We start from the raw sequence: 21,165 nt of genomic DNA on the forward strand, positions 1-21,165 counted from the left end.
GGCTTTTGCAGGGACTAAAAAAAGGGGGGGGGGGGGGGGGAGAGGGAGAGAGTAATGATGCTGCACTTAACCTGTCTAACCTGTCTACTTCTCAAGAACTGAAGAACTGATAACCTGGGGGAGGGGGTATATTTGTGTCCTCCTGCCTACAGGTCCATGGTGACTGCCTGCAAAGTTTGTCAAGCCTTGCCATGAGCTGGACAGACGAATGGATAAACCTGATGCCTCAGCTACAGGAGCTGACCGTGATTACCCCAAGCAGAATGAGATAGAGGAAGAGAAAGAATAAATAACTGCAAAACATCACTTGGGGGCAGTTGAAAAGTAACATCCTGAATATGTGTGCTTGTAAAATAGCTATTATTAGAGGTTGTGATTTTGTGTATAAAACCACCTGTATTTACTAGCTAGTTGCTAATAAGAAACTGCACCTTGTATTGTATAGATTTGTCACTTGTAAAAGAGATGTTAGACTATGGAAATTTGCAGTAGCTGCTAGAAAATGCTAAGGCAAAAGCTAGAAAAATTTTAATACAATGGTAGTGTTATAAAGCAGGTGATGGAACAAATTAAGAGGGGGGGAGAATTCCACTGGTAAGAAATTTCTTTGGCTAGTCCTTCAGTGCCATCAGCGTCTTCAACATGCTGCTGCACCCTGTAATAGTTACTCTGCTAGTGTAAATTTGTGTGTGCCTTGCTGTAGTAGCGACTTGTTACTGGATAAAACAAAAGGGGGAAGATGTGGAGACAGTGTTCTCACAGGAGAATGCATAATTGGTACATAAACTTTGAATAGTCCTGAAAGATACAGCAAGGCCATGAGAGGCCTGAAGAAGCTTAAGCAAACAAGATAAGAGGCTGGAATTCACCAAGTTAATGAGAACTGTGGACTGTTGGCAAGCTTTCAAGGTTGAGTTCTCACACCTGTGTTTAACCAATTATATGTTAGTCACTAAGTGTCTTCAAAACATGTATCCAATCATAATATGCCAAATCACTGTAAGTGCTTCAGCTGGGGCCTTGGCTCAACTAAGCAGACTGGGTTGCTGAGTTGCTAAGCAGACAATTCTACATCGAAGGCAATTCCTGATTTGTTTTAATGTTGACTCTGTAAGACATGCAACACTGCAGAACCTTTTGTTGTTGGAACAGGGACATGGATGTGAAGAGTTTGATGGAATGTGTTGTATGAGTCTCTCTGATTATGCTAATTCGATGTACGCACAGCTGAGAACCCTGGCTCAGCTTACCCAGCAATAGTAAATGAGCAATATCCTAAGAATAACTAGATGGTTGTCTTCACGGGGCATTACAGGTTGAGTCAAACACTGTTTAAAAGTATTGCACTTATGTATCATTGATTAGGTTAATCATCGTAGCTATTAGACTTGTTTATAGTTGTGTGATAAAACAGGTGAACAGAATAACCCATAATGCCTTGCTTGCACAAAGAAAAAGGGGGGAATTGTTGCAGAATGACTCTTAAGAGCAGGACCATAGAGTTCTGGAGGACTGTGCAAGCAAGGCAGGGGGTGGCCCCCACAGGTAGCCGGAGACCGGACCTGGGAGGAGAATGTGGAGGAAGCTGTGGGGGCTAACCAATACTGTTATGCCAAGAAGGAGTGGCTGAATACCACTCCTATATATGTGTGAACTGCGTCACAAATAAAGTAGAAGTTGCTTATCACCCATATTGGGTTGGCCTGTCTGCTTCTCCTCGCCGCTTACATATCAGTACCTCAATTATATTCATATGAGATGACATATTGGGAGTGGAGTGGGAAGAATGGAGCAGCAAAAAAATTGAAAAGTAAAGAACATCAGGACAAAGTAAGGGGAAATAAGAAGTAAAGAAGGAAAAGCAAGAAACAAGGGATGGAACAAACAGAACTTTCCCAATGAATGATTCACTATATGTCAGTTAAGAACGGCAAAAATAACCAATTTCCTCTGTAAAAGCCAGCCTTGGCTTTTGGTCTTCAGGAAGATCTTCCACTGACTTCAACAGATGACCTGCACAGTAGCAAAAGGAACATACAAATCTGATTGCTGAGAAGGAATTCAGCCCTCATCACTGGATGAATGTGATGCCCTTAATTTAAGAATAAACAAACAGCTCTGCCTCAGCATACTTAAGTTCTGCTCCCATGATCCATGGTTTCTTTAAGATGATACACTTAATATGTTTCTGAAGTTGTACCTTATTAAATGCAGATGGTTTTCCTTTATAATTAAAGGTGTAAAAGTCAGGAATTCCAAACTGTTCTTCCTGGTCCTTTTTCACTTATTTAAAGTCTGTGTTTTTGCTGAGTACCTTAACTTGTATGTCCCTGTATTGTATATTCGTACTTAAGTGGATTATAGCTATATACAGATACATTTTTCTACTGGTTTGAATGACCAGTATATTTTGCTAACACAGAGTAGTGCTCCTTTGACAAAAGGATCTCACTGATACCAGTGACGCTAAATGAAAAATAAAGTGCTACTTAGCATGAGCAATAAAAATTTTAACTAGTTAACTAGTGTTAGGACAACTGATAGGGACCTTCAAGCTCACACAGTTCTGACTGCCTGCCATGGGCAGTGACACCTTCCACTAGACCAGGTTGCTCCAATCCCTGTCCACCCTGGGCTTGAGCACTGCCAGGGATGGGGCAGCCACAGCTTCCCTGGGCAACCTGTGCCAGGGCCTCACCACCCTCACAGGGAAGAACTTCTTCCTTATATCTAATCTGAACTTTCCCTGATTAAGTTTGAAACCATCACCTCTTGTCCTATCACTACAGTCCCTGATTAAGAGTCCCTCTGCAACATCCTGGCAGGCCCTCTTCAGATACTGGAAGGCTGCTATGAGGTCTCCATGCAGCTTCTGTTCTCCAGGCTGAACAGCCCCAGTTTTCTCAGCCTGTCTTCCTAGAGGAGGTGCTCCAGTCCCCTGACCGTCCTCGTAGCCTCATCTGGACTTGCTCCTTCTTGTGTTGAGGACACCAGAACTGCATACAGAGCTAGAAGCGGGGTTTCATGAGAGCAGAAAATAGGGGCAGGATCTTCTCCTTCAACCTGCTGGTCACACTCCTTTTGATGCAGCCCAGCACACGGGTGGTTTCTGGGCTGCAAACACACACTGAAGCTGGCTCATGTTCAGTTTCTTGCCACCCAACACCCCCAAGTCCTTCCCTGCAGGGTTGCTCTAAGTCTCTTTTCCGCGCAACCTGTAGCTGTGCCTGGGATTGCCCTGACACAGATGTAGGACCTTGCACTTGGTTTGGTTGAACTCTATGGGGTTGGCACTGGCCACCTCTCAAGTGTGTCAAGTCCTTCTGGATCACATCCCTTCCCTCCAGCATCTCAACTGAACCACACAGCTTGATGTCATCGGCAGACTTGCTGAGGGTACATCATTACTACTGTCCATGTTGCCCACAAAGATGTTGAACAGGATCAGTCTCCCAACACCAATCCCTGACAGATACCACTCATTACTGGTCTCTAATTGGACATTAAGCTGTTGACCACAACCCTCTGTATGGGGCCAACCAGCCAATTAGTTATCCACTGGGTGTCCAGCCATCAAATTTATGTTACTCGTTTAGAGACAAGGATGCCATGCGGAACAGTGTTGAAACAGTCCTTAACTATTCATATGGTGACTCCACCACTTCCCTGGGCAGCCTGTTCCAATGCCTGACAACCCTTTCTGTGAAGAAATTGTTCCTAATATTCAGTCTAAACCTCTCCTCGTGCAGCTTGAGGCCATTTCCTCCTGTCCTATCACTTCTTACTTGGGAGAAGAGGCAACTCCTACCCCATTACAACCTCACTACATATCAACCCTGACATGAGGGGGCTAGAGAACTATTTCTTCTCACATACTTCTTTTTAAACACACCAAGATGGATTTCATTTGCTAGAACATAAAGATTTTCCTGCTTTCTTTCTTTCCTGTTGTGATTTAAGCCCAGCCAGTAACACAGAGCCATGCAGTCACTTGCTCACTCCCATTTCTTCCTCCCCGCTCCCAGAGGGATGGGGAGGAGAATCAAAAGAATGCAACTCCCATGGTTTGAGATAAGAACAGCCCAGTAACTGAGGTATAACACAAACCACTACTGCTACCACCAATCATAATAATGATAAGGGAAATAACAAGGGAAAAGAATACAACCGCTCACCACCCACCGACTGATACCCAGCCTGACCCGAGCAGTCATCTAGCCATTCTGGGTAATTGCCCCGAGTTTATATACTGGGCACGACGTGCTGTGGTGTGGAATACCTCTTTGGGTAGTCTGGGTCAGGCATCCTGTCTCTTCTTCCTCTCAGCTTCCCCTCCTCCCTGGCAGAGCATGAGACTCAGAAAGTCCTTGATCAGGGTAAACATTACTGAGCAACAACTAAAACATCGGTGTGTTATCAGTGTTGTTCTCCGGCTGAAAGACAAAAACACAGCAGTGCACCAGCTACTAAGAAGGAGAAAAATGACTGCTACTGCTGAACCCAGGCCATATTCCTAACAGCATTATTATTTGATGTTGATAAATTACATGGTTTCATAGCTAATTTGGGTCAGGTTTCCTGTCTGCTTCCTTGTGACTTCCCCTCCTCCCTGGCAGAGCATGAGACTCAGAAAGTCCTTAGTCAGAGTAAACATTACCCAGCAACAAATAAAAACATTGGTGTTGTCAGCGTTGTTCCAAGGCTGAAAGTCAAAAACACAGCACTGCACCAGGTACTAAGAAGGAGAAAAAGGACTGCTACTGCTGAACCCAGGACAATGCCGTATGTATTTATTTCTACACATCTTCTGTGATGTAGGGTCTCTGTGGGCAAGTGTCTTTTACCTCAGGGGGTGTGAATTTTAGCATTACAAAGAACCAAGCTGCTTTGGGGACACGGGTACCCTCTGTTTTGCTGATCTTTTCAAAATAACCTGTGTGGTTTTGACCTTGAGTTTGTTCTTAATCTTTCTCAAGTTAGCTGTTACTCTTTTCCTGACCCAGACTACTTCTTCCCTGCTTCTACCCTGACATTCCCACTTCCCGTTCCGGGCCCGCCCTCCCCTCAGCTATCCTTAGCCCTCCCCCCACCTCCCCGCCACTGAACTACACCTCCCAGCAGTTCCCTGCCTACACCGGAAAGCGTAATACCGTAAAGCGTGGGGGGCGCTGACATCATCATCGTCATCATGTACCACAGCAGCACGCAGCGCAAGCACTGGATCTTCTGCAGCGGGCAGGAGTTGGAGCGGTGCCGGGAGGAGGCCAACCGCAACTTCCACAGCAAGGCGGCGGCGACTGGGAAGGTGTGGGAGTGGGAGCCGTGAGGGAGGAGAGGAAGAGGGCGGTCGGGAGGGGTACGTCAGCCTTGCGGCCTCCTCTGAGGGGAGGAGCTGGGCTGTGGGGAGAGGCGCAGCGCGTGAGGCAGACTTATCTTTGCTTACCCTCAAGGTCCAGCAGAATGACCTTCGGCTGCTAAAGCCCCATGAGGAGCTGGCGATATGCAAGCACTACGAAAAGCGGCTGCTGGACTTCTGCTCCGTCTTCAAGCCTGCCATGCCGAGATCCGTGGTGGTAAGCGACGAAGCCTCTGTGTGTTGTTCTTTGGATATCCTTCAGATTTTTTGTCTGTCTGTGCTTCAAACCCTCTGATCACTCTGTTTTCAGGGTAGTGTAGATGGTCCAAAGGCAGAGTGTTATCTATAGAATCATAGAATCAACGAGGTAGGAAATCAGCTGTAAGATCATCAAGTCCACCCTTTACCCCAGAACTTTAGCTGTAGCTAAAGGAGGCAGTCCCACACTTGAGCTGTCACCTAGTTGTTTCTCAAGCACTGGTGCTTGTCTGACCACAAAGCAAGCTTTACTGGCAGTAAACTAACCTATAGAGGTTAAAGAGTAAAAGGAAAAATACCTTTGAATGACTTACCTTGAACACATTTCAGAAGGGAGACAGTGGGGAGTCATAGCTGTAGCAGAGAATAAAGTTGTGCTGCTTTTGTCATCCAGCCATTATGATGTATACTCTGTATTGTCTCCTGTCAGTTCCAAAGGTGCCGCTGGTCTGGGTACTTGCCCATACTGTCTCACACATACTGCCACCCATGACTGTCTAGCCATGAGGAAGATCTCTTAGAGGTATTCTTAGATCATCATTTAACCTTAGACAAGACCTAAACCACATGCAACAACATGCTGGTTCCCAGCAAAAGGAGCAGGCTGGTTTCAAGGGTACTCAAAAAATCCTTAAAATTCTCAAATGCTGCTGTAAGCAGCCTGGGGGGTAGGGGCAGAAGGTGTGGGAGGATGTCTCCTTCACAGGTTGGCCATCCAAGGCAGGGAAAAAAAGAGATGTAATTGTTAACATTTCCCATTACATGCCTCCCAAAGTACAGAGGTGGTGACCATGCTGAGAGTGCATGCCAGATTGGTTTCATGATCAGTAGTTCTATTGTATCACAAGCCATTGTCATAAAGTACAACAAAATGAGAACCTTAGCCCCAGCCCCAGAGCTGATAAACACTATAACAGCAAGTACAGGTTGCAAGTAAGTTGTGACATACTGAAACTCTGAGACCAAGCACAACAACTCCAAGAGCCAATAAATCAGCATTGTGGCAAGCAACTGTTAATCCGAAAGAGTGAACGCTTATCACAAATGCAGTTAGACACACTCTGGTCAGATCTGTCGTTAACACTTCGAGCCAGAAAGGACTGCTGTGGTTTAAGTGCAGCCAGTAACTCAGAACCACACAGCCGTTCTCTCACTCCCTCCCTTCCCTCCCCGCTCCCCCACCTCCCGGAGGGCTGGAGAGGAGAATTGAAGGAATGTAACTCCCACGGGTGGAGATAAGAACAGTCCCATTACTAAGGTACAATACAAAACTACTACTACTATTAATAAGGAAAATAACAAGGTGAGAGAATATAAAACTGAAAGAAAAAACAGTAAGCACAAGTGATGGCTTACCTGCTGCTGACTGATGCTTGGCCTGACTGTAGCAGCGATCTGACCTTCCGGGTAACTCTACCCAGTTTATATACTGGGCATGACGTGCTGTGGTATGGAATACCCCTTTGGCTAGTTTGGGTCAGGTGTCCTCTCTCTGCTTCCTCCCGGCTTCCCCTCTTCCCTGGTAGAGCGTGAGACTGAAAAGTCCTTGTTCAGGGTAAGCATTACTGAGCAACATTAAAAACAGTGGCGTGTTATCAGTGTTGTTCTCAGATTAAAGCCAAGCCACAGCACTGCACCAGCTACTTAGGAAAAAGGAAAAAACAGCTATTACAGCTGAAATCAAGACACCCTCATTAAAGTACGTGTGCTGGATCAGACCTGCCAAGTAATGGTTACGGAAAACATCTGCTTTCATGCTGATGGCATTCAGACCAGCATGGAAATTTGGCATTCGCTGCATTACTTCTCAATACACAGAGAAGCATGATTGTTAAACACACTAGGAAACTTACTGATCTAAAAAGTCAGATGTTCTGCCTGAGTCTACTTACGACTTTCAAAATCCTTTTCAGTCTTTGATTTTTAAACTTCATGTAAGTTTCACATTTTTCTCATGAAGATATTACAGGCTTTTGAGCATAAATATTGCAGGCATACATGTATTAGACTTTCAAATGGCCTTAGTGTATCCTGTATGTCTGTAGTATATATTAAAACATGCTGCTTCTGTTTCATGATTATTTTTTTTTAGTTTATTTTTCTTTTTTTCTTAATCTGTTTTTGCTTCTACACTTACTTTTCCCTCCGTTGTTTTGTTTTGTTTTTTTAATCTAGGGAACAGCTTCCATGTATTTCAAACGTTTTTACCTCAATAACTCGGTGATGGAGTATCATCCTCGGATAATAATGTGAGTTATCAGTGCATCTTGAGTTATTCTGTCAAGCAAAATATTGGAGGTTTAATCTCTGTACCTGTAAAGACCTGAAAAAATGAGAAAGGACATCTGAGAGCTTAAAAACAAGTAAAGGCAAAGTATGGTCACTTCCAGTTTCCATTTGGGAGTTTTTTGTGTTCAGAATATGGTGTTTTGAAGATAAAAAATTTCTGAACAGGGCTCTTGATAAGAAGCTGCATACTATATATGTCTTCTTTTTTTTCCTTTTTTCCCTCCTCAAGGCTGACATGTGCATTTTTGGCCTGTAAAGTGGATGAATTTAATGTGTCCAGTGTACAGTTTGTTGGTAACCTTCGAGAAAGCCCTGCTGGACAGGAAAAAGCTCTTGAACAAATACTGGAGTATGAGCTACTGCTTATTCAGCAACTGAACTTTCATCTTATTGTCCATAATCCATACAGGCCATTTGAGGGATTTCTAATCGATCTAAAGGTAGTATTGTTTAATGTGCTACATACCGCAGATGTATACTGACGTAATATAAATTTGTCATGGGTTGTGGTAAAAACCTTTATTTGCTTTTGTGCCTGTGATTGTAAAAGATTTAGTTTCTAAAGTGGTAGGCATGTATCTGGGAGGAAGTTGGTTTAATTGTCTCAAGTTGTGGCTGTACGCACTTTAGCTTATTTTTGGAGTAAGAAGATGGTCTGGTACTTTTTAGTGTTACCAAGTACTGTTAAATTATGTGGTCTGAGCTCAAGAACGAGAAGGCAAGGAACACCTACTTACTTTCTGAATACTTCCTTTTCAGACTCGCTATCCAGTGCTGGAGAATCCTGAAGTTCTGAGGAAAACAGCTGATGACTTCCTCAGTCGAGTGGCTCTGACAGATGCATACCTGCTCTTCAGTCCCTCACAGATAGCTCTTGCTGCCATATTATCCAGTGGTTCAAGAGCAGGAATTAATATGGAAAGGTAACCTTTTGTTTTTTCCTTATGGGTATGATTTAAACATCCTATTTGCTTCCTGTACAAAATAGTTGGATTGTAGACGTTCTTAAGTAGTACAAGTGTCTATTTACTGACTATGATGTGTTCTTTAAATATATTCCAAAACTGAAGCAGTGCTGATTTTGGTTGGTTGGTTGGTGGGGTTTTGGTTTTGATTTTTTTTTTTCTGTTGTTGTTTGGTTCATTTTTTTTTTTGGTTTGTGTGTGGTGTTTTGTTGTTGTTGGTGTTGTTTTTTGTGAGTTTTTGTTTTGTTTTGGGTTTTTTTCCCTCCATTTTCAAAATGTAGTTGACAAATGGAATAGTTGGTATATGGTTTTAAATTTGGAAGGAAGGAAAAAAATAAAAAACAAATAGATGACTTTGCCCTAATTAGAGCAGCCCAGGATTTTCAGGCTCATCTTGAAGGTCAGAGTGAAGAACATGGAAACACAATAGGAACTGAGAGTATTGAAACGCTTAAGGAATCACTTACCTTAAAAATCTTATTTTTTTTTTTTTTTTAACCTCAGCTTGCAGTCAAATGAAATTACACTGAAACGACAGCTGCTACTTATGTGGAAACTGAGTGTTGTATTTGACTGGTACAGCTGTTCAGTTTCCATGGAATTGGACTAAATAGTGTCAGTCCCTTTAAAACAGCATGTAAGTGCTGTTTTAAATCGGTCCCTTCTTCCTTTCTTTTGTCTACCCACTGGTGTTTTCAAAGGTATTATCAAACACTTTGATATCATTACTGAAATGCATATTTGGTTTGGTTTCTTTCCTTTTAAGGATAAAACACACTCCTTTCAGAAAAACAGCTGAGGTAGTTGCTGTAAGTAGCTGCAGCTGGAGTGTTTTAATCACATAATGCTCTGTGTGAGCAATTTGCACCTAGAGTGTAACGACTGCAGGCAACAGAGGCTGCTGCAAGATGCAGATCGTTCTTTTTAAAGATACTTCACTTCCGTCTGCTCTAAATGAGTATCAAATCCGTCTTGTTCTGAAAGAGTAAGAGAGTGTAGGAGTGTCCTCCACAACGCTGACTGTCCTCTTCGAACAGTGTAAAAACATTCAGTATTTACTGTGACTTGAAACTTGTTGGATTTCATTCCTAAACAGATATTCTGTACTATTTGTGCCAAAATTCAGAAAAGCATGCCTACAAAAAGAATAATTTGTAGATAATGTGTGAATCAAGGTATGAGAACTTTTGTCTTCAGATATTTGTGAAAAGCTCAAGTCTTTATCGCCTGTCTGTACCATACTGTTGCTATAACTTTGTCATTTGTTGTTTCATGTGAGTTTGACATGCTGGGTATGAGAGAAGCTAATGCTGCAGCTCAGGTCTTGTGGACCTGGGGGTAGGTACGCACCTGCAAAGGTGAGACAAAGCATGGAAGACTGGAAAATATGTTGCTGCCGTGACTTTCAGTGTATAGTTCAGTCTTGAAAAAGTAAAGGGTTCAGGAAAACATAGGTGCTCTGGCTAATAGGTGGCTTCAAATTAATCTTCAGTTCTGGTATTAGCACAAGGTTAAATAATACCCTTAAATTTGAGCTCTACAAGAGCATTGGTGTTAAGAAAGCAGCTATCAGCTTTGTTGTGGCTGGTGCATCTGTCTGCAGGCTGCAACTGATACAGCTGATAATGTCAGAAATGAAGTAAGTTTGAAGTTAGACGGAACAGGTTGATACACTTTGGAGTCTTTGAATTTTTTTAATTTATCCATAAGTACATTCCCTGGGAAGGGATATAATTACTTGGTTGTTGCCAGTCCTGTTGAGGTTTGTTGCTTACATGTTTTGGTGTTTTACTCAGGTGGTGTATGTATTAATGTTCTTACTGAAAGGAAGTTGGAATCTCTGAGGGAAGAGAAAGAGATGCACAGGCTCTTACAAGAGAGCTTTAAGCCTTTGCTTTCAACTGCCAAAAGAAGTTACTCCATCTTGCAAAGTTTACTGTCTCTTGGTCTGACTGAACACTTCTGTGTTATTTGCTTTTTCAACAGTCATACTGTGTAATAGCGTGATGTTAACATGACAGTTGACAGAGTCTTAAATGTAAGTTGATTTAACACAGTGAGGCTCAAATCCAGTTCCAATACATGGCAGCGGAATGCTTCCTTCATGTCCTTATGGAAGAAGAATGTTGCAAATCACAGATTTGCTTTTTTATCATTTTATAGCACTTGTATAACCAAAGTGTTCTTGCTAGGTGTAATCATGAAGCTCTAGCAGATGTAGGTAATGAATATACATATTTTATTAACTAATTTTAGCGCTACAAATAATTATAACACTTTAATGTAAGGACTTACTCTTCCATGTCTTTTTGCAGTTATTTATCAGAAAGTCTTAAGCTGAAAGAAGACAGAACAGCCCTAGCAAAGCTACTAGATGGCATGAAATGTAAGTAAACATTGGGAAAATATGATAAACAGTATTTCTAAAGGAGGGAAAACAGCTTTTAACAAACAACAGAAACTTTAAGCAGAAGGATGTGCTTCAGGGGGTTTTCTTTATCTGGTTGCATGTGTAAGATAAGTAAACCACGGGTGGTAGAATGAACTACTTAGCTTGTGGATGCAAGGGGAAACAGTGAGGCTTTCCAGTGATATGAACAAATGAAAGTGAAAGGCAAAGGCCCTGATTCTTCTGAGAATATAAGTGCTACCGACAGTTAAGTGCTAGCAGCTGGCTACAAAGTGAGAACTCTGTTTTGGGAACTAGGTTATGGGTTTTGTAGATAGGGACGAAATAACTCAGTCCACTGTATCTTAAAAATTAAAAAGCCTGCACTAACTACTTCTACCACCAGAGGGTATCTTTTCTAAGCTAAATGGCTAGTGTTAAGTGGTGTGCCAGAATTTGTATTTTGCTTCTGTTTTGCAGCAGAAAAGATGTTTAGGTTTGCTAGTGTGAGAAATATATAGATAAAAATAATAAGAATGCCAGCATGGTTTAGCTAAGATAATGGGGAATGTAGTATACTGATTATTACCATTTCTAAATTAAATAAAAAAGCTGGGATACAACATTTCCAGTAAGCAAATAATTATTTAAACTCATTTAAAATGGGAGGGTGATAGCATTAAAAATATAGTCCTTTGATTAAACTGACTGTAGTAGAGAATGCACTATACAAATCACTAGGATCTGCAAATAAATTTAAATTGAATTTATAAAACTTAAGGTGCTTTTCTCTTTTTCTTCCTTCTAACAAATTCAGTCTTCAGGTTTCCATTGCTACGATGCAAAGGAAATGCTGGGATCACTTACTCTTCACTTGCATTATTCTGGAAAGTAGCTTCAGCCCAAAGGCAGCTCTTCTGTAAACAGATGATTGCTGGAAGGAAATTTTGTAACCTCTGTGTATGATTAGTTTAACAGAAAAATGCTGATAGGATTAAAAAAATCTTGTATCTTGCAGGGTAGCTGTAAATTTAAGTTAAATACTTAAGACTGAAAGCAGTCTTTACTTAAGAAGGAGGTATGATGCTGAATGTGAACAATACCTCTGCTTTTCTGAGGCTTGTTAGCAGACAAACATGAACTCTACAGTTGCTATAACTTACCTTGAGGAAATCCAAGATCAATGATGCTAATGACTTGTTTCAGTGTAGTTTTTGTGCTCGGCTTCTGCTGTACCTTGATGTTATTTAAAACTAATACTCAGAATAAGATGATAGTTAAGTCTTTTCGATCCTGTAAAGTTTCAGTGCTGGTAGGATGAGAAGTTCTGTAAGCAAGCAGTTAGGGGGTGTTAATACTTTGAATGTCTGATGCTTGCTTTGACAGACAAGGTTTTTACATTGTGAGCTTCTGTGTCAGCTGTCTTTTGACTCTGTTTTAAAGGCTACATGTGATGCTTTCAAAACAGTGGGGTCCTCCATGGGTTGCAGGAGTCTATCCTACCTCACCATGGTCTGCATCACGTGCTGCAGGGGAACATCTGCTCTGGCACCTGGAGCACTTCCTCCACCTGCTTCTGTACTGACCTGGGGGTCTGCAGGGCTGCTGCTGTCACATATTCTCATGGCTCTTTTCAGGCTGCAGTTGTGCAGGTTTTTTTCCCCGGTGTATGTTCTCCCAGTGGTGCTGCCACTGTTCTTGATGTGCTCAGTCATGGCATGTCTTGTAGCTGGCTACATTGGCTCCATCAGACATGGGAAGCTTTGAATAACTTCACACAGAAAGCACTTCTGTAGTTGCCCACTGCCAAAAGCTTTCCATGCAAACCCTGAACAACAAGGTAGAGCAGAAATTATTTAATGTGCTTAGGGCTGTGTTGTTGCCATTGTAGGCATGAGCAATCTTATAAGGAAATACGAGCTGCCAAAGTCTGAAGAGGTTGTTGCTCTAAAACAGAAACTGGAGAAGTGTCACAGCTTGGATCTTTTACTTAATACAAACTCGTAAGTAAATACTTACTCTTTGATGTTAAACTTCTGCCCTTTTTATTGCTATGGAAACATTAGTTTTCTCTGTGTGAGTGATGGAGAGTGAAAACATCTGAATACATACACCAGGATGTCTGTTCGCATGCTTATTGTGCGAGAGTGTCTGCTGGAATCTGAGAACCGAGATTCAAAAGCAATGCTTCCAGTAATACGTAAATATCTTCTTTTGCGCTGATTTGCACAAACTAATTCGCAAGCTCCAATACTGATTATTTTGTAACAGAGCATTTGAAACCCTGGTGGCTTCTAAGGTCTGCCCACTTGATGTCATACATAGAATCAAGGGCTTTAAAATCATATGATTAAAATAAGAATTGTGTAAAGGGTTAATGTTTTCTTAAGACTTACGTTGATGGCACAGGACTTAGTGATTTTCTTTTCTGCCCTTTTCACTTTGCTGCCCACTGTGGACTTCTAGCAAGCTGCTAGTTTAAGCACTGGAGGTTTTTTATGTTACAGATAGGTCCATAATCTTAATTTTGTGGCCAAATAAGGAGAGTGACTTATAAATTTTTTTTTTCTGCTTGGGGGTTAGGAAGAAGAGGAAAGGTTATGAAGATGATGAATATGTTGCAAAGAAACCTAAAATGGATGAGGTCAGTAAACCTATTTTACAAGTACTTTTTTTTCCACTCTTAACTGCCATGACAAAAGCAACACAGCTACTGAGACAAACTTCTGTACCCATTAATACACTTTTATGTGTTTTTCAGGCAGAATACATATATCCTGTACTTAGGAGGGTTCTTAAATACCCCCATCTTTTGTGGGGAGAGGAAGGAACATGCAGGCCATGCTTCCTGCTGTTCCCTGAATATCGAAATTATTTTAACAAACCACAGACCAGCATCAAGATTTGTACTTCAGCAAGGGAGACTCCCATGATGCCAGTGAGGGGGAATAGCTGTGAGACTGAGGTTTGGAGTGCTGTGATGAAGGGAGTTTTTGAAAAGCCAGGAACTGAATACTTGTGGGAAAATTCCAGATTTACAGGTGGAAACTCACTTAGAATTATGAGTGAAATAAATGAGTATATGCTGGAATAAAGTCAAAGTAGGCTTTTTGAAGGAAATTTTTATGTGTTGATTTTTTTTTTCTTGCTGGCCAGTGTTTCTAAAACTGTTTTCAGTGCATTATTTGGTGGCTTGCACAATGCAGAAGTCAGCTGCTGGACTGAATTTCTACATCAGCCAGTTTGCTAGCAATGCTTGCATAAATTATAGCTGGGTAGCTAGTACTCTGGGTTATAAGAACAAGTAGAAATAAGGTGGAGATGGACTAAGGAGAGCTGCTCAACAGATGAAAGCAGAATTAAGGTACTCCTTCAGAACTAACCTGAATGCTTTTCAGAGCTTTTATTTATGGCACTGCCTGTAAGCTGTAGACAATGCGTTCTGGTGGAGCTTTGTGAAGAACTATTTTTAACTGGACTTCTCTTGATACTGAAGATGTTGTCCATCTAGATGATTTAAGCCACCTTAAGTATGGCATTCAGAAAAATTTGCTAACAGCTGAAGAGGGCTGTCTGTTAACATAAAATACAGGATGTGTGTTTTCACTTCCGTAAGTTTCCACTTTCTCACAAAATGACTGAGAGAACAGATTCTGCTGAGCTCTGGAGACTTACTCCTTCCCTGCCCTGGTTTAATTTAAAGGTGCTTTTATTCTAGTTATGCTGCTATGGCTTGAGGCATTTTGTATTTTTATTTGTTGGTGTGTTTTGATATTGTTGTGTTGTTTTTCTAATAAACATATATACAGAATCCTTTTTTTAAAGAAATAAACCCGTTTGATAAATTCACCTACAGCATTTCAGGATAAGCACTTGAACAGTGTTAACAGATCCTGAAACTTAGGATTTTTAAATATTGGTGTATTTGAATTGTGAAGGGTTTGAACTTGTATAATTTCATTTCTGAGTAACTGTGAAATACAAGAGCAGATCTGAGCTGGCCAGGATGTAAAGGAGCAAGTGTGCTTAACTTTTTGAAAGCTTGTAGTGCCTGCGTACTGCTTAAGCCTTGAGACTTCGCTAATGCTATAGTTAGCTGATGGTAATGATATACGCATTTCTTTAAATAATTAGGCTGTGGTATGCAAGTGCACAATCAGTTCTAATCTACTTGTAAGATTTTGTTTCTTGATTTAATTGTTTACAGCTGAAGTTGATACCAGTGTCAAGGCTGTTACTGGTATGGGAATGATATGGTATGATATGAAATGATAGAAGAAACATACAGATAGTGATTAAGCATGGCTGACTCAGATGCCATAAAAGTGGTGAAGCCATAAAACCCATGAGACACTAGGAAAAAGCTGAAATACGAGCTCTTGGGGAAATCTCTGCGTTGTTGTGGTTCATGAAGAAGCATGAGCTAAACTTCATACAGGTGCTGAAATATGCAGCTGCTAAAGTGATTCTGTCCCTATGACTTGAAGAGTAGGCATGGATTTAGCTTTGTGAGAGTGGTGAGGCCCTGGCATGGGTTGCCCAGAGAAGCTGTATCTGCCCCATCCCTGGCAGTGTTCAAGGCCAGGCTGGACGGGGCTTGGAGCAACCTGGTCTAGTGGGAGGTGTCCCTGCCCGTGGCAGGGGTTGGAACTGGATGAGCTTTAAGGTCCTTTCTAACCCAGACCAGTCTGTGATAACTAGCTTTAAGTTTAAAGGGTTTCATCACCACTAGTGGAAATATTTCAGTCCTTTTTCTGTTTATGGAATACTTCTATTAGGCGTTAAATCCTGGACATTAAGTGCATAGCAGAAAGCAAGAAATAGGCACTAGTTCCAGGAGGCTTTCAGTCCTGTGTTCTGGAATTAGCTGTTAATAGCTAAAATACATATATATATATTTGTATATATATGTATCTATGTGTGTGTGTGTATATATATATAATCTTCTCTGTGATATATTTACTTGGCTGTTATTTCTGTTTTAGTCCCTACAGAAGGCTCTGGAGCATGCTTGATAGAACTGCTTGGGAGAGGCATGCAGGAAAAATTTTAAATTAACCCATGAATCAAAACTTAATTGGAGTCTCATGCCAGACTAGGGCCTACCTGGAGCAATGCCTTTAACTGCACTCACATTTAGCAGTGGCAGAAAGTCTGAGCAGGAATTCAGATTGTGGGGAGTCTCAGGAAAGGAAATACCTTTAGTGTCGTTCAGCAGTTCTTGGCCATGACCTTAGCCAAGCCATGTCGTGAGACTCTGAAGGGGATCTTCACAAACATGTGTTTCATCAGGTAACTTCTTTGTAGCCTCCTCATTTCCAGTTTGAGCTAGCCCTGTAAGTTAACCAGGCCTGGCAGCTGCTACTCAGGTGGCAGTAGAATGGAGCCTGCAAGACAAGTAGGGTCCAGCATCCTGACAAGAACATCCTGACAGAGCTTGGCAGGTCTGCCAAGTCATGCAGAGAAGCGCTATGCTTCAGACATTGCTGTTCGAGTCTGTTACTGATGGCAGGCGCAGTTCAGAGTTCTGAAATCACCTGTGCTGCTTGAATTGTGTTTGAATTCTAGTAGAGTTTTCTGTGGCAGCATATGCTGTGCACCTACATTTACATGCTGCCTGGTGCACTGTATTATAAAACACACTAAATTCACACATTGCTCAAGGTGGTGGTGTTTTTCCTTCCATTAGGAAGAGTGGACTGATGATGATTTTGTGGACTCAGTGTAACCTTGAAGAAAGATGGAATCTGACCACAACAGGAACTGAAGTGTCTTGTGAGCCTGTCTGCCACAGGTTCCTTACTCTGTGTTATGAGGTATTTATTCTGTTGTTTTTAAACTGCAATAAAGCATTTTAATTCACTAAAATGATTAATTCCATTAAACCTTCATCTGTTTAAGGTCACACGTCAGTAAGAATCATAGAACCAGCCTGGTTTAGGTTGGAAGGGACCTTAAAGCTCATCCAGTTCCAACCCCCTGCCACAGGCAAGGAGACCTCCCACTATACCAGGTTGCTCCAAGCCCTGTCCAACCTGGCCTTGAGCACTGCCAGGGATGGGGCAGCCACAGCTTCTCTGGGAAGCCTGTGCCAGGGCCTCAGCACCCTGAAGTAAAAAACTTCTACCTAACCAGAATTTTCCCTGGTTATGTTTGAACCCATCACGTTTTGTCCTGTTGTTACAGTTGCTGGTGAAGTGCTACTCCCCAGCATTGTTATAGGCCCCCTTCAGATACTGGAAGGCTGCTATGAGGTCTCCGTGCAGCCTTCTGTTCTCCAGGCTGAACAGCCCCAACTTTTATCAGCCTTTCTACAGGAGCTGCTTCAACCCCTGATCATCCTTGTGGCCCTCTTCTGGACTTGTTCCAACAGCTCCATGTCCTTATGTGGAGGACACCAGAACTGCACAAAGTACTCCAAGTGGCATCTCACGAGAGCAGAGGGGCAACATCGCATCCTTTGACCTTTTTGCTCTGAGAGCTCTTTTGCTTTAAGAGATCTGACACTTCAGAAGAATTTTGGTTCAGGACCAGTTTTGAGGTGTGACCACAGAGTGGCAGTAGCTGATTTTGACTGGGCCTTTATTGAGGTGAATAAACACAAGCTGGGGCAACAGGCCCATCTGTGCTTTAGAGCAGGGTGTACTCCCCTCTTCCCAAGCTTGTTGGAACACCTGAACAAATACAGCTGTGGCTGTAACACTTGGTACCTTTGAAGCTGTTACATGCACTGAAAGGCTGCAGCAACATACTTTACAGTATGGGAAGTCATAATCACACCTCTGACTTTACTGTTGTGATCTAAGGTGGGATTGCTGTGGCTTAACTTACGTCAGGATAACAGTATTTCTGAAGTCCTCCTAAGCAGTTTGATGTCTTCCACATCTAGAGCAAAGCCTATTTCCTTCAGTACCCCGTTTTAGAACATGATACAGTTCCATAAAACACACACCTATGTGTAGCATCAGGAATTTCTCGGTTTCATTCTTGTCAGTCTGTATGTAATGGGCATATAGCCAGAAAAATCTATTCTTACAGTTTGTATTTTTACACTGCCTGCACCTCACCAGCTGCATTTAGCCACTCTGCTTTACACATTTTTCTGTACCTGGGCCGTTGGCTGACTGGTGAGGGAAGGAACGCAGCTATCACAGCTTCACTCCACACCTGGCATCATTCGCACAACACTCATGTAATCCAGGACAGAAAGTGCGACTGAGCACAGCTGAAGTCATGTGCTGAGGTTCTGAATGGGCTGGAAGCAGAGCATGCACTACTTCATTACACAGAATAAACTGCAAACTGGGAGGTGTACAGAGGGAGAACAAGGTTGTTAATTACCTTTTCCTCTGAGGTACAGTTTATTACAGGCATGACAGCCATAGGTTAAACAGCCGCTTTATGGGATGATCTGTTAAACAATTCAGTAGCACCAAGATCTTGCATTACCTCTCTGCCAAGTGTGATGATCAGGAATCCACAGCTACAGTACTGCAGGAACCTGGGCAGCCCCACAAGGGCCCTCTGCAGGCTGAGGATGTGCAGTGACCTTGCAGCAGAGACCCAAAGAGAAAGCCTGCATGAGTTACGAGTGGAAAAAGTTCTTATAGACGAGATAGTGTGGTGGTTCTAAAGATGTAACAACTGTGTTCCTGTTACACTATTGCCTTGTCCATCAATCTCAGCATCCTTTTATTCCTGACTGTATCACTGCCTAGAGAAGTTACAAATGTAACTCCCTGTTTTACAGTTTTAACGAACAATTTGTGGCAGCTTGCTCCTTTCTTCTGCTTAAGCAACAGCCACCGGCATTGGTCATGATGGCTGCACCCAGCCAGAGACGGGAAACACCACCACAGCTCAGGGCTGTACTGCTGGCTCGGGAGCGAGTTGAGCATGCACCAGCTGGAGTATGTCTGGTATGAAAACATTACTGTGAGTCAGTTATCTCACTGCATTTGTTATGGAGCCCATAACAGACTCTATAACATAAATTTCATAACCTAGTAGACTGCCCAGGGCCTGTTAAGCATGCCAGGATCTCCCCTTGAGCAGGGAAACCTTTTGGGGTCATTGCTGAAGGTAGAGAGGTTCCTTGCCGCATCAGATGCTCAGCAAGCAAATAAGCACACTGAAACTATAAAACCTCAGCTAAAGGATAGGAAGGATTGAATGTGCATATATCCTTTAAACATAGTCCACTGACCAACTGTGGGACTAAGTCTGGGTGGAGCCACACCTTCACTCCTCTCCAAGGAAGAGTCTGGAATGCAGGGGGGGTCCTTCTGCACCTCATGACTCAACAGGAGGATCTCCCTGACAGTTCCCTGTCCTGTAATTTGGTAAATACTCAAGTGCACCTTGCCACCAAAGTTAAACCACTGTCACATTTACCACTGAACTTGAACTCACTCCTTTATATCACTCTCATACAAGTTAAGTGCATGACTCCATCCGTTACACAGATCTAACATTGTCTCTCTTGCTCCGTGAAAGGAATGCACACATTAAGGCACATGGACAAGGTAACACTGTTGGAGAATTCACGCTAAAGAAGAGACACCTTGTGAGCACTTGAAAGTGCATTGTGTGAAGATACGGTACAAAATTTCCACAGCATCCAAAGTTAGAGCCAGTTTCCATCAAGAGTTGATCTGTAGCTTGATTTATTTTTAAAAACTTGTCTTTTCACTTATAAAAATAATATTGATGCTACACTTACAGCACATAGAAGACTGACCAGTACATATTTTATAAAATGGTTTAATGAATGCATGCATATCTGTTACAACGATCAATAAATTTACTGAATTCAAATTATTTACTGTTGTAAACATTTTACAAAAGCATTGTGATTTATCTGGATACACAGTTCCTGATGGAAGAACTATTCAGACTGAATCAGTGGCACATCAGAAAAATAAAGCTGACAAGTCCCATTCGCATATTCTCTTTCGACATGATTCCAGCCAGAGAAACAGCATGGTACAAAAAGTGTACAGTAAAGATTGTTTCTATGATAACATCAAATTCTTGTAAATACAAGTTAAAGTGGTTTGAAACAGTCAAAGGTTGCAATTATTGTAACCAGTCGGAAATTACAGTAAGAAATGTTATCCAGTTATACGTGGCTGTCAAAGCAACACACTTCATGTCAGTTGACGATCCTCTTCCAACAAGACGAAACTTTGGCAATCGGAGGTGCTGAAAGTGATTTTCAGAGTTCAAGACACAGTCACAGCATTTTCTGCGCAGAAAGTGAACTGTACACCAAGGCTCAGAGGTTGTGAAAACTGTTTCCAAATGGAAAAAATAACAAAAATACCCCCAAAAAGTGCAAATGTCCTGCACAGATAGCTTAAAAAAAAAGCTGCTGGTACTGTTATTCACCAACAGAATCTTTGTTTTTCTTTTTGCATAGTTCACACATCACTGGGAATGTGACAGGGTGTGCTGTTTTTGGCAAGAGCAGAAGAAAGTGATACTGGTGTGAGTAGCCATGTTGGGCATGCTGGATCCATGCAGAATTCAGGTAGAGGGCTGCTACCTGATGTTGTTAGACACACAATACTGATTCTGTTTTTGTTGAAGCAGTTCAGTAATAGCCAAAAGCTTCTTCAGCACGTGCTACATGTGGAAAGAGTCAGTAAAACTGTATGTTAGCTACTGGAGACAAGAGTCATGTGCTTGAGAAGCATCTTCAGCATTAGCCTATCAGACCTGGTGCTAGGAAGTTTAAAATACGATAGACTGGTTTGGGTTGGAAGGGACCTTAGAGCTTATCCAGTTCCAACCCCCTGCCACAGGCAGGGACACCTCCCACTAGACCAGGTTGCTCCAAGCCCCATCTGACCTGGCCTTGAACACTGCCAGGGATGGGGCAGCCACAGCTTCTCTGGACAAGCAAA

The 21,165-nt window shown here is 42.2% G+C and overlaps 3 protein-coding genes across 6 annotated transcripts in view; 1 reads left to right on the plus strand and 2 right to left on the minus strand.

The window, feature by feature from the left end:
• Window positions 1–21,165, minus strand: part of LOC134156808 (cytochrome c oxidase subunit 7C, mitochondrial) — a 575,449-nt gene that overhangs the window by 303,289 nt on the left and 250,995 nt on the right. The window lies entirely within an intron of this gene.
• Window positions 5,148–17,125, plus strand: CCNH (cyclin H). Of its 4 annotated transcripts, XM_062605185.1 has the most exons (10): window positions 5,148–5,305; window positions 5,451–5,573; window positions 7,790–7,863; window positions 8,133–8,343; window positions 8,663–8,826; window positions 11,184–11,254; window positions 13,149–13,260; window positions 13,841–13,901; window positions 16,243–16,290; window positions 16,947–17,125. In XM_062605185.1, the coding sequence occupies exons 1-9, from the start codon at window positions 5,189–5,191 to the stop codon at window positions 16,270–16,272; spliced, it is 963 nt and encodes a 320-aa protein (XP_062461169.1). In that variant the 5' UTR covers window positions 5,148–5,188; the 3' UTR covers window positions 16,273–16,290; window positions 16,947–17,125. The 4 variants fall into 4 exon arrangements, with proteins under 4 accessions (XP_062461169.1, XP_062461168.1, XP_062461170.1 ...); XM_062605184.1 differs by lacking the exon at window positions 16,243–16,290; XM_062605186.1 differs by lacking the exons at window positions 16,243–16,290; window positions 16,947–17,125 and adding an exon at window positions 14,173–14,377.
• RASA1 (RAS p21 protein activator 1) overlaps window positions 20,005–21,165 on the minus strand; it is a 61,024-nt gene continuing 59,863 nt past the window's right edge. The window contains exon 25 of the mRNA XM_062605180.1: window positions 20,005–20,884. Within this exon, the coding sequence (XP_062461164.1) occupies window positions 20,801–20,884 (84 nt within the window). The 3' untranslated portion in view covers window positions 20,005–20,800. The remainder of the gene's footprint in view (window positions 20,885–21,165) is intronic.

Source organism: Pezoporus occidentalis, unplaced genomic scaffold, assembly GCF_034315485.1.
Source record: "Pezoporus occidentalis ecotype Australia unplaced genomic scaffold, CSIRO_AGI_Poc_V1 ctg90, whole genome shotgun sequence".
NCBI classification, from domain to species: Eukaryota; Metazoa; Chordata; class Aves; order Psittaciformes; family Psittacidae; genus Pezoporus; species Pezoporus occidentalis.